At 39.0% G+C, this 12,972-nt stretch overlaps 1 protein-coding gene across 3 annotated transcripts in view; it reads right to left on the reverse strand.

The window, feature by feature from the left end:
- aff2 (AF4/FMR2 family, member 2) overlaps window positions 1-10,775 on the reverse strand; it is a 199,322-nt gene extending 188,547 nt beyond the window's left edge. For 2 of the 3 annotated variants that reach the window (XM_024283313.2, XM_024283311.2), the window contains exon 1: window positions 10,293-10,769. In XM_024283313.2, coding sequence (XP_024139081.1) covers window positions 10,293-10,345 — 53 coding nt within the window. In that variant the 5' untranslated portion in view covers window positions 10,346-10,769. Of the gene's footprint in view, window positions 1-10,292 lie in introns of all 3 variants that reach the window. The other variant, XM_036214109.1, reaches the window with a different exon arrangement.
- Window positions 10,776-12,972: the final 2,197 nt, after the last annotated feature.

Here is a 12,972-nt window from a genome sequence, read left to right on the forward strand (position 1 = left end):
CCCCCCCCGGCTTTCAAACACTCAGAGCAGGTATCAGCAGCATCACTGATGCCAGCTACAGCGGAGAGGAGAGAACCTACCGGATCAGCGGGTTCAGCCCTGACTCTGTGCGTTTGTGCAGGAAAAAATAACCAGGAGTGTGTGTGTTATCATTCCTTAGCACCGTGCTCCTCCTGGCAGTTGGCTCTGCCAACCCGGGAACCCGGCGTGTGCATGCACACACGCGTGTGTGTATTGTCTTGGTATCTTGGGGGCAGGAGGGCAGAAGCTACCTGGTGTTGACTGCCAAGTCTCCTGCTCTCATGTGCTCAATCTCTAAGCCCTCCAAAGCACAAATGTGTGTGTGTGCATGTGTGTCCGTGTGCTAATAAGCTGGGGCCACTTATGAATTCAGCTGCCTAATATCAGACTAAATTTGCCTTTTAAGGACAAAACCGTCTCTTAATATATTTGTGTTTTCCGTCACTTCCATTATTCTGGTTTCATCGTTTCAGCCGCGGTGAAATTTCTGCATCATCCAGCAGTTAGTGTTTTAGTTTGGGCTCTAATTGAAATAAAAATCCTAATGAATAAACATAACGTCTGGATATCATGACAGACTCACTGAACTGGAGCAGCAGAACAAACGCCACATATTTTATTAACTAATCGGACTCATTGCCAGACGTTTATTTTTCCAAATGCGTAAAAAAAATGCCACTTCAAGCACACATTTTTAATTAGTCCCAACAGTTCAAGTAAGTGCTCCATTCACTCCTTTGACCTGCACCCAATTCAGCTACAAATAAATGGATATTATCATAAGCAAATTGTTTTCTAATTAAAATACAGTAAATTCTGTGCAAACAGGCTCTTCGTTATCACTTTTAGAAAGTGAATTAAAAAATATTTTTTTACCTCCAGACGCCTGTTTTTTAATGCGACTCAAAAGTGAGTCACATTTTAAGCCTAATTTTCTTTATTTATTTCCTCCATCATCAGAAAAACACTATTTTCATTGAAGTGGGTCTGTTAAACTCAACATTAATTAATACATTGACTAAAATATAAATAAAAAATGTGACATTTTTAGGTCTAGAAAGTGGCTTCAAGAGACATTTGGTCATCCCAAGTAAAACTAATAAAACTGAGCAAAGACAGATAAAATATGTTTTTTTTTTACAATTTATAACTAAAGATAAGCCGTTTTTTCCAGAAATACATTTCTATTAAATGAAGATCAATCATTAAGTTTTATTAGTCAAAATTTCATTTTCAAAATGTTTGTCACTTTGATTATTTTTATATTTATACATTCCTTTTAATCTTCTAACTTGACCATAAATCTGTTCATGAAACGCTTTAGATAAAGAACAGAATTGCCGATGATGGTTTTTCTGATTAAATCAAAATGTTTTAATAAAAAGGGACAAAGTAAAACCGTATGAACCAAACAACAGAGAATCTACACAAACAGTAAAACACGTTTCTCTCCTAAAAATACATTTCTCGCCTAAACAGCTGCAATAAAACTCAACTTTAAAAAGTTTATATCAATAGTTGTTTTACTGAACAAAATAAAATCCAATTTCTAAAGTGAACATCTGCATAAATGTTCGGATTTAATTTATAAAAAGTTTTTCAGACACAATATAAACACAAGAGATCGTCAAAAACGAGCCGTTTTACTGAGAATCACCGACTGTTTTATGGTTTTTGTCTTAATACGAGCACAGTTTGTCTTTTTGCATGTTTTGTTGACAAAATCACTTCAAGACGGATGGTCCTCTCCTCCACAGACTGTTTCATGACGGACCACACTGACGTTTGCGGCGTTATTCTCAAATCAAGTTGGAAGGAAAATGTCAGCTGTGAATCTTGACGATGTTTATAGCCAAAAACCTCCACACTAAAAAGACACATCTGTATCCTTTTACATTCTTTGGAACACAGTTTAAAAAGAAATACACAGTCAAAGTCTGCAGCGGATCATCGGCCAGCCCTCACTGATGCATGCTGGCAGCTGAGCTGATGTTTCTGGAAGACATCAAATCCACATGAAGCCTCAGCTCAGAAATTAACTCCATCTTTAAGCTACCAATCAATTCATTTATCAGTTTAATAATTTATACATTGATGATCTTTTTATTTAACTGCTTTTATTTCATATTTTAAAGACAAATTTAGAAACTCAACTTTTAAACCATATCTAAATTAAATATTGAATAAAAAATTTGGTTAAAACATAAGTATATGATAAATCTGCTTTTGTTAAATCATTACAATCCACAAACGACTCTTCATGTTGGTTAACCCATATGGAAAATCATCCACCATTTTTAAATAAAAGTTCTAAAAGCTCCTATTTCCCTTCACAGTTAAAGTCAATTAATGTGTATTCTTGTGTTCTTTTGCTGTTTTTTAACAAGTTCTTGTGACATTTTCTAAATGGAGAATGGAGAATTAAGGTAAAATTATATTTCTCTATTCAAATTATTGTGAATCAGAAGTAGAAATTACATTTTGTTTGAAAAAGAGCTTGTTTGTGATGAAGAACATATACTGGGCGGGCCACAAGGTCCGCAATAGAAAGAGGAAGAGGGGGCGGGGTTGCCCCTCGTCCAAGCTGGCTCAAAACTGTACAGCTGGATAGCTCTAAATATTGCTCACCATTTTCTTGCACTGTAATGTTAGGATGGAGGTGTGAAGGGCTGCCGGCTGCCGTTGGTGCACCAAACTTTATAATTAAAGCTAAAATGTTAAAACATGTAAAACCAGCTTGTTTAGCAATGACCATTAGCAGCTTGACTTCTTTGTGACGAGTGCTAATGACCGTCTTAATCAGGGCCTGCCCTGGGCTTAGGTTACCTAGGCGGTCGCCTAGGGTGCCATCCACTGGGGGGAGGCCAAAGTTCAATTTTTATTTTTTTATTTTATTTTTTTACAGTTTAATTAACCACTCATTTTGTGTAAAAATGGTTTAAAAGAAATGGGTAATAATTAAAACCTATCTCAATATATCAAGTCAACAGTCTTCCCTATGATTTCATAATTTAATGATCCAGTCTAAAAGACTGTCCCAAGGCTCCAGGTACCTTTGCTGGGGTGTTGAGTTCATCAGCTGGTTGTGACATCACAAATTTCTACCAAAACATGTTTTTCCTTTTTTTAAATCTGAGATTTTTTGAGTTTTTCTTTTTTCTTTATAAGGAATAATGACTGAAGTGACAAGAAATGTAGCTTCAAACAAGCTAGCTAGAATGGACTTAAACAGAAGTCTCAGCAACAGGGAGAGGGATGGGGGCGGGGTTGATCTGTTCTTCCCACAACTTAGAAATGAATTTCTCATGAATTCCGAAAGTATTTAGAAAACATGTCCTAGAAAATGAGACAGATTTGGGGATTTTAGCAAATAAAGATTGCTGAGAACTCTTTTAAAATAGATCAAAAGATGATTATTTTAAGCGAAAGTTACTACAAAAAGAATAACACTTGCATTAAAAACCTAAAAAATACTTGATTTAATAAACAGAGAAAGGTCATTATGAAAGGACAGTTTATGATAGTTAAAATGTTTTTGTTTGTGTAATCAGAGCTTTCTTTCAGCACCACGGACAGTGACAGACTCCAGGTGAGCTCACTCTTTACCTCCTTCACCCTCGCTGACAGATCCCCTGCTCTGCTGCCCTGCAGGATAATTGCACCACCACCATGAGACAGAAGCTGACTTCTTTCTTTTTTTTTTCCCTACTCCCTTCAGCGCTTTCTGCTGTCACTTTTGGAGAGCACGCTCTGTTTGTGATTTCTTGGCAGCTCAGGACGAGTCGCGGTTCGCCGTTGCAGCCGCTGATGAAGCTGGTGTGAAGTATCGCTGAGAGGAGGCTGGTTTGGCGAGCTGAGGCCGAGAGAACTTCCAGAATGATGAATGATTTTTTTGCGCCTATTGAGCTCGCACGTGTGACTGAGCTGATTGAGAGGTGGGAGGATTGACGGGCAGATTGAATGTCGGACTGTGAGAATGAACACTGAATGAATCGACTGTCACCAGATTCCACCTCATTCTCCCGCCGATTTCACGCGAGGCTGGTCTGAAAGCGGCGCTTCGACACTTTTACCCCGACTCTTCCATTTTCCAAGCGAATATGCAAACTATGTGGGATCGGATCCAGTCAAGAAACAAATAACAGTAATCAGGGAGTCTTCCTGCAGATGTGAACTTTCAGGCTTCAAAACACGCAGCTGGAATCTTCTCATTCCACGCTGACGAGATGTGTAATCAATTCTTTAATTAACTACTTAAATGGTTCAACCAATCACCATCAGCGTCAATTAACATTCAAAGCGATCGCTTTCAGATTCCTCCGCCATGATTAGCCGGCGACATGATGGGCAATTACAGTGAGGAGCGCACAATATTCGGGCCTGTTGCAATCACACAAAGCCTTCAGATCTGCAAGAAGGAGAATGAAACAAGAGGCGAGATGGGAGGAGGAGGAGGAGGGAGGAGGAAGAGCAACAAAGAGGAAAAGAGATGAAAGGGTATTTCTTCAGGAGGAGGAGGAGGAGACCTGCAGTGTTCGTTCAGATTTAACAAAGGCTCGTGGAGCTTCACGATTGTTTTCACTCTGTTTTTTCTTCTTCCTTTAAGGGAAGATCTGCTGTCACATCAACAGACTTTTAATGTAAATCTGAGTGATTTCAGAAAGGATTCTATTTAAAATAACCTTCTTTTTGTCATCTTCTGAGTTTTTTTTCATCTCCTGTGGTCATTTCATTTGAATATTTATTAGAAGTGAGTCACATCAAAGCAGCTTTTGGACCCGTTGGTGAGGAGGAGGAATTTCAGGTGGAACTGCTCTGGATTTGATGTTTGTTTAGCTGCAGACAAAAGTTGGATTTGGATTGAGTTTACACGTCATTTCTGTCTTTTTTCCATTTCTTTCCCTCTTTCTGGGGTGATTTCTTTGTCATCTGGATTAGATCAAAGTGAGCATCAGTTTTTGTCATTGCCATCCCTCCTTTGGAAGGTTGACACTTCATAACCCAATCTAACCTGCACGAAACTTGTGAGATTAATAATGGCAAAAAAATAAACATACAATAAAATCATAATCTACATCACAAAATGCAATTATTAATTTCTCCTCCAGTTTTGAAACAGATGATACTATCGTGAATTAAAGGGGACACCATATATATGTCATAACTAAATCCGAGCTCCTGATTGGTCAAGGTTCGACCTGGTTTAACTTTCAGCTGTCCGTTTTGTACATAGAGCCTAAAAATGGTTGCAGAAAGGTGCGTAGCTATGTATGAATGAAGGCCCGGCCCTGGGCTGCAGGACGCCCTTGGCAAAAGTGACTTTTTGACACACGAGCCGGACCAGGAGCGGATGCATAGAGTCTTTTGGTTATCTATACCTCATTAGAGAAAGAAATAACATGGATGCTGGACAAAAGCATGCTTTAATTTTGATTGAAAATTTAAATATATTTACTTAAAACAGAATATTTTGGAGTTTTTTATTCAAAACTCTGGCTTTTGTTCCCATTTTAGAGTAAATTGCACCAATGAGTTGATAAACCTCAGGTAAAATGCAAACTTAGAGAAGTGGAGCGTTCGTGTGGTGTTTGAATGATCAGAAAAATGACGTCCGACTCCCAAAAATAACATTTCCAGTACCACATGAATGCAAAATAACTTTCTGCACCAAAACAAAGGTCAATCGATTTGTAGTGCATCATCTATGGAGAGACTCCAGATTTACAGGGAAAGCAAAGCCTTAATAAGGATTATTAATATGATTTATTCCAGTCTGTCGGGCCAGATTAAGTAGCTTAACGGGCCACGAATGGCCGTAGTTAGCCCTGTTCTAGTTGTTAGTAAGTTGCCCGTTCTGACCCCTTACTGTCCAGGTGTGAATGCTGCATGCACAGAGTGTGTAGGTGATACATAAGTTCTAATTTCTAACAGTCGAGGCTGATTTCCACTGATCTGTCTTTGTTGCGTTGACACAAAAAACAATTCATCAAATAGAAAGTTTACATCGCCTCTGTCACGTCTACAACTCAGAAACGCAAGCTTTATGTGGGAATTCTACATCTAAGTCCGTTGACGCATCAATGTTGCTGCAAAAAGCAGGAAAAACGCGAAACAAAAATCAAAATGAAAGCTTCTGTTGTACTTTCAAAATAAAATTTCATAACACGCGATAACATGCCTGCGTATCACCTACTTCACCCTTGCAAGTTGTTCCAGTGTTCACTACAACCTGTAGCCTGCAGCATGCCCATAGGAAAAAGGAAGAAGATTTTCACTCCATGGGTTACTGAGAGGTCAACGATCTTAAAATGTTGTACAGCCCGAGTCTACCTTGTAAGCACAGTTGTGACTAAGGCATGAATCCCATTTAAGCCATACCAGCTCAGTGGCCTTATGGTGGAGTGTCCTCCCTGAGATTGGAAGGTCATGAGTTCAAATCCCAGCCGAGTCATACCAAAGACTGAATGTGGGACCCAGTGCCTCACTGCTTGATACTCAGCATTAAGAGGTTGGATTGGAGGGTTGAGCCACCAAATGGTTCCCAAGCGTGGCTGTGTCTGCAGCTCACCGCCCCCCACGAGATGGGTCAAACAACAAATTTCCCACACCTAGTCATGTGGCAAATAGTGGGACTTTAACTACCTTGAAGCTAAAAAACCTCCTTTCCGGCTCAAAAAGGCGTCAACATGCTGACAGGTAGATCGTCTATCAAAGATATTATGATTATAGATACAGCAGGTGGACTAAAGAAAAGCCCAACACTAACAAGATGACAGTCGGCAAACCGGCATCCATCACCGCGGAGTCGGCCGAACTCGCTCAATAAATCAATCCTCCACCTGCACTTGAACACTGGAACAAGGACATCGGTGCAAATGAAAGCGCCGGTCCGACAACTGCAGCTCCACCTGATTGTGCACAAAACATGTCATCGGCTCCGACTGGAGAAGAACAAAACAGCAGCAATCTGTGAGGAAACCTCTCCAGGCTCCCACAAGGACCTGCTGACTGCCGTAATGGAGTGTTGGCAGTGGAAGGGTTACACGTGTAGACGCCCTCAGCGAGTTGTTGAGCCCTGGGCAGCTCCTCTCCACCAGCGGGGGGTTAAGTACCTTGCTCCCGAGCCCCTCCGTGGTGGGGGGGGGCAGCGGTGTGTGTCACTTCTCTCTCAGACTCTCCCAGCTGGAATTCAAATTCAAAACGGCACCATGTTTGTGTTTTTTCCCCGAATGAGGAGAAGCCGGCTGGTTTATAGACCTTCCCTCTGTTTGAAGAAGAAGCTCGGCCAGAACCAGAGCGCCTCTAAACCACAGGGCCAGAAAAGATCCCATGAAAATGAAAAAGAAAGCTACAGAATTAAGTCATGTGTTTCCATGACCCGGTCAGCTCGGCCTCAGCGGGTCAGACTCCACATATTCCCGAGTGTTTGGAAAAGTCAGGAAAAATGAAGACGTAAGCCACGTTCCAGAAGGTTTTGTTCTTGTTTTCCTGAACATGAACTGTGAGGAAAAAAGCAGCAATTTGAGGTGTTTATGAATTAATATTTTAATCTACAAACACAACTTCCATGATTTCTAAAAAAAAAAAAGAAAAAAGTAAGTTATTTAACATATCAACTAAGCCATTCAAAGCTGAAGATGCAGCACCCCATTTATGTAATAATTCACTTTTTCTTTTTATTAAATATAAATGCAAATCTAATTGCATTTTAGAACATTTTCTGATTATTTTTAAAATTTAGTAAACATTTTTCAACATTTTTTCTGTCTTAACCCTAACACTTTTTTTCTACGGTATACCGTAATTTGCTCTTATAATTTAACTTTCATACTACTTTTTTATTACAATCTTTTTAGTGTAACTTCCACTCCTTTTTTACAGATATTTTTCATTATTTTTCACGATAATTTCACTATAAATCTGAAGCTGTACAAAAAAATCAATTGCAGACATCAAGTTTTGTCATATTTTTTACTGTTAGAATCACAAAAATTGATATTTAGTCTTTTTTTTATGTTTTAAGACAAAAGATCAAACAAGTCAAAATTACTAAATTGCCCAAATATGTAAAGACAAAGTCAAAACTATGTGGTAATTGTCTTGGAAAAAAACAAAAAAAAAACAGGCAAAGCTTCACTGAAACATTTACAAATTTCCAAGGATTTATTCCAGAACTCATGTCTTGTTTGTCTTAAACCAAATTTAAATTAATTAAATTTTGGAAATCTTATGTTAAATTTTGAATGACAACGATGCTAACCATTGAAGGTTTGGTTAGTCACTTTTTCCTAACTATTCTTTTTACTTTTATATAAATTATTAATGTGATTGTGCACCATGTTGGTCAGTTGAGGTTAAAAAAAGGATTTTGATGGTTATAAATTTTAGAAATATTTTACTCTGGTACAACAAAGGATTTTGGAGCAAGTTTGTAAATATTTTTTTACTGTTCTGAAGCTTTTGTTTGGGTAATACGCCCTCTAGTGTTAACTTAGTGAACTGACTTGATTTCAGCTAGTTTTGTTTTGCTTCAGTCCGGAAGTTGCTGGTTGATCTAAAACAATATTTTTTTATATTTTAATTACTTTGATAGGACTGCACGCCACAATTAACGGAGTATAATTCACTCCAAAGTATGAGTCACAAACGCCAAAAAATGCATAATAAAGAAAAAAAACATATATAAGTCGCAAAATACTGATCCAAGAACGTGATTACATCTTAAAAGGCAAATCATAATAACAGAATAGACTGAATATACACACACTTCACTGTGTAACACATTTATATTTGTTTAGATTCATTTAACAAAAGAAGAATCTAGCATTTTAGCGCAACAAATTAATAATTCCAACAATCCGTTGAATTCTTTCCTGTCTTCTTCTGCATTGCTGTCACTAGTAAATACTGATTCACTCATCTACAGCACCCTCTAGTGGTCGTTGCTATTTATTTACTAATTTATTTAAATCACATATACAGTAGCTTCAAGTACTTCAACAATGATTGCACATTTTGACTAGCGTGGCACAAATTACGATTTGATTGCTAGAAAAAAATCCACACTTTTATGTAGCTTTGCTTTCACACTGCACTTTTAAGAGCAGACTTTCTGACTTAAAACAGCTGCTATTATGGGAGCGCTGTTGCTTCAAGAAATAGTTGATAAGTATTTATTTGATCGTCAATGGACTACTCCAATTAAAAGGAGCTTTTTCTGCAACTTTTTATGATTTATGTAACTGTCTGCATTCACAGTGTAGATGTTCACCCTGGTTTTAAGATAGATAAGGGTTCAAGACAGTAAAGTCAGGACAATACTAATGTTTCTGCTGGATTACAGTGGTACCTGAGTCAGTGCATCCTAGATTAGGGATTGTATCTTATTAGATATTTTCTTCATCCTTGAGTCTACGTTTTTTCTTTCTTATTATGTTTCATAAAAATTAGATTGAATTTAAAAGCTGCAGCTTTTCACAAACCCACAGTCTCATCAGGCAAGTATAAAAACTGAAAAAGTGACCCAAAAAAATGCAGTTTGATTTAACCTTTGTCGATCTTTAATGCATAATTCTGACCAATGGAGTGTTAAAAGCCTTAAAAGCACTTCTCCTCTCATGGGTCTTTGTTCTTATGTCTCATCCAGACAGAAAATGACTCCCCTGACGAGTGAGAGCAATATGGCACAGTGTGGAGCACTTTGCACACAATGGTCTGAGAGCTTCAAAGTTTGCAGAAGAAAACCCACAATTAGACATTTTTGATTCATAAACTTGTTTGTGCTTTGATGAAGATCTCCTCATCTTCATCATCCCAGCTCAGAATCATCAGAATCCGTGAAGCCAAACGCAGTCTGAGTGTTTAATAACATCCTAACACAGATGGATCAACGCTGCGCGCGCGACGATAAATCACCACAACTTCACTGCGCGCGTGTTCGTGGGTGTCCCATAAATCACGGCGGCACCTGTAGTGCGCAAACACAAACTCTGCGCGCACGGATGGAAGCCTTTCTCCTCCAAACTTACGCACGGACGCGCTTCATCCGTGCGCCGCGGATCCCCATCCAGCCTGGATGAATGTCATCCTGCAAGAAGCCGGTGTCGTGTTGGCGCACGTGCGTGTGCACGCCTCCCGGTTTTTGACAAAGGAACGCGCTCTGCTCCGGGACCCGGACTCAGCCCCCCCACATGTAAAAACCCCTATTCGTGCACGGACCCCCCCTCCATGCGTGCACCTCACCTCACCTCGCCGGCGTGCGCGAGACTCACCAGGGTTGTTCCAGCTCCCAGTCCCGGAAAAAGTCGAATTCAAAGAGGTCCATAGCCGCTCCGGTCCGGTTCGGTGTTACAATCCAAAAAGCGGGAGCTGCGTGCGTCTACATGGGCTGCAGAGCCTGCGAGTGTCAGCCTGTGCGGGTGCGTGCGTGAGTGCGTGTGAGAGAGAGCAGAGACAGGCTGCTGCCGCCGCCAGGAAGCTGCTACGTGGTCGAAGGAGCTGACAGCCAAGCAGAGGTGGAGGGAGGGAGCGCGCGCACGCACACGCGCCTCACACTGACGACAAGTCACTGGAAACGAGCTCTTTCATAACAACAAGAGCTGCTTCACCAAAACACCTCCAAGACATCTGGAGATTTAAGGAAAACTAAAAAAGGCAAAGGAAGTGGGCACGTGCGCCTTCACCTGCTCATTACTGTCTACCTTTTTATTATTGATCATAGTTGCATAGGTAGTTTTTATTTCTCCCTGAAATATTTGATTTTTGCATTATTTTTTCCTTTGAATAAGTACAGTTTGGTTTGCATTCACAGTGTTTCTGAACCGTGCCGGGGTCCACTTTCAAGTGAACTATGAAACCAGAGTTTTCTGTTTGATTTGCTGTAAAAGTCACATGGTTGAATGGATGTTTTTCATGCATTCCAGCTGAAACAGCTATACAGTTAAAAAAAACACAAAAGAAAGAAAAGAAAAGAAATAGTGTGGACCAAATGGCGTAATGTGAAATAATCTGAAACAGTTTTGAATGGAAACATTGAACTTTACGCATGTTTTATAGTCCCACTCCAATTATCTTTTGGTCTATTTTTAAAAAGACCCCCCCCCCCAAGCTACCATAAAACAAAACAAAAAATGATGATCAATATCAGACGAGGAAAACAAAGACGTTCATGGATGTTTGTGGATGCATGATGCATCAGAATGGAGCAGAGCAGGAAGCTTGTGATTTTTTACATCATAAATTTGTTCTTTTTCAAATGTCATTTTTTTATCTGCTCCTGATTCACAACAATTTGAATAAAGAAACACTAAGAAATGTAATTTTTTTTTAAATTTTCTTAATATATATCCTCCATAATCAGAAAAATACGTCAAAAACTCCATTAAGATCAGAGTGGGTCTTCAAAACAAAACTTTATTTAAACATAAACATACAATTTCTAAATTAGAATGATGTTTTCTGTTATTGAATTATTGAAGTTTTCGAAAAAAAAAAACTCAGAATTTTATGCAAAAAACTCAAATGTCCCAATCTCATTGAATATTTTTGACTCATTAACGAAGTTCTGAATTCTTTCATTAAAGGAAAACTTAAGAATTTCTAATTATTTACATGAAACGTTTTCTCTAAAATGATTAAAAGTGTTAAAAAGGGGAGTGATTCCTGAAAATTAAGACTGTAGCACAACCCACACTGAGTATTTTTGGATTTTCTTTTATGGTTTGGTGTTTGTTTAATTTACAAAGAAACATTAAGTTGAATATATATGTTTAAAGGTATTTAAAAGTTAGATTTTTTTTAATTATTACCCAGAATTTTGCCGATGCCTGGATATGATTTCAGGAAGACGTTCCTTCTCCTTTTCTCTTTCTTTAAAGTTTAGCATGAAAGTTGTGCAGCAATCATTTTTCTGTTGTATTTCTCTCACTTTTGTGTTTTCCTGGTAATTAATCCCTCAGAGGAATCCTGATGCAGAGACGCTAAAAGTCTAAAAAAACAAATTTAAACCTTTTGGTGTTTGTTTGAGGTTTTCTTTCAATGGAAATCAGAGAAACATGGAGGTTTTGTTTGTGGATTTTCAATTTTTTATTAAAATATGGTCAGTTGTTAAGCTAGGGTGTGCATTTTTGATAAAAAAATGTCAATCTTTTGCACATTTTCCTTCATGTATGTCTCTATAAATGCCATTTTGTATTTTTTTTTAGTTGTGAATGTATTTCCTGGCTTGCAGAAGTCAGTATTTGAAAGATCCCCTCTCCGGCGGGTCGTCTGTGCTGCCTGGTGTTCAGTCTTGTTCACTTTCACACGCTCTCTGCAGCACATGCCCAGCAGCACGTCTTAGTGTTTACGCCTGGCTATGAATAATGATTGACCAGATGGTAGAAAACTTTGTTTTTTCCACTCGTGCATGTGCGGCGGATGGAAGTGTAGTCCTGCTGCCGTCCTCTTCCATGCTTGAACTTGTTGGGAACATTTTAGGAATGAGGTCTGAAGTCTGTGTCACACATCAATCACAAAAGTGCCAAAATTCAACATATTTGATGAGGTTTTGAATTAAGAAATGTCGTTTTTGAGTGACAGAAAGTTTGATGAGGTCAGGATGAACCTGGAGTTAAGAGAGCAGGACTTTGAACAGATGAGCTGCTTATTTAAAGATTTGAGAAGCTAGTGTTGTTGGAGCTAATTTGACTGTCGACAGCAGGGCGGCCTGCTGCCTTCCTCTCACTCACACAGAAACACAAACTGTTAAATAAAATAGACAGGAGGGAGCGAGCGCGCCGCTTTGAGCTCATTAAACTCGCTGCTTCCTGCAAAAGTTTGAGAAGTTTCAGGAATTCTCTTTTTTTTTTCTCCTCCTCTTTGTGGATTGGGAAGCAGTGGATTAAAACGGAACCACAGCTCCCCCATGTGGCTGAAGATGAGCTTTACATGTATATCAGGGGGTGTCAAACT

Source organism: Oryzias melastigma, linkage group LG10, assembly GCF_002922805.2.
Source record: "Oryzias melastigma strain HK-1 linkage group LG10, ASM292280v2, whole genome shotgun sequence".
NCBI classification, from domain to species: domain Eukaryota; kingdom Metazoa; phylum Chordata; class Actinopteri; order Beloniformes; family Adrianichthyidae; genus Oryzias; species Oryzias melastigma.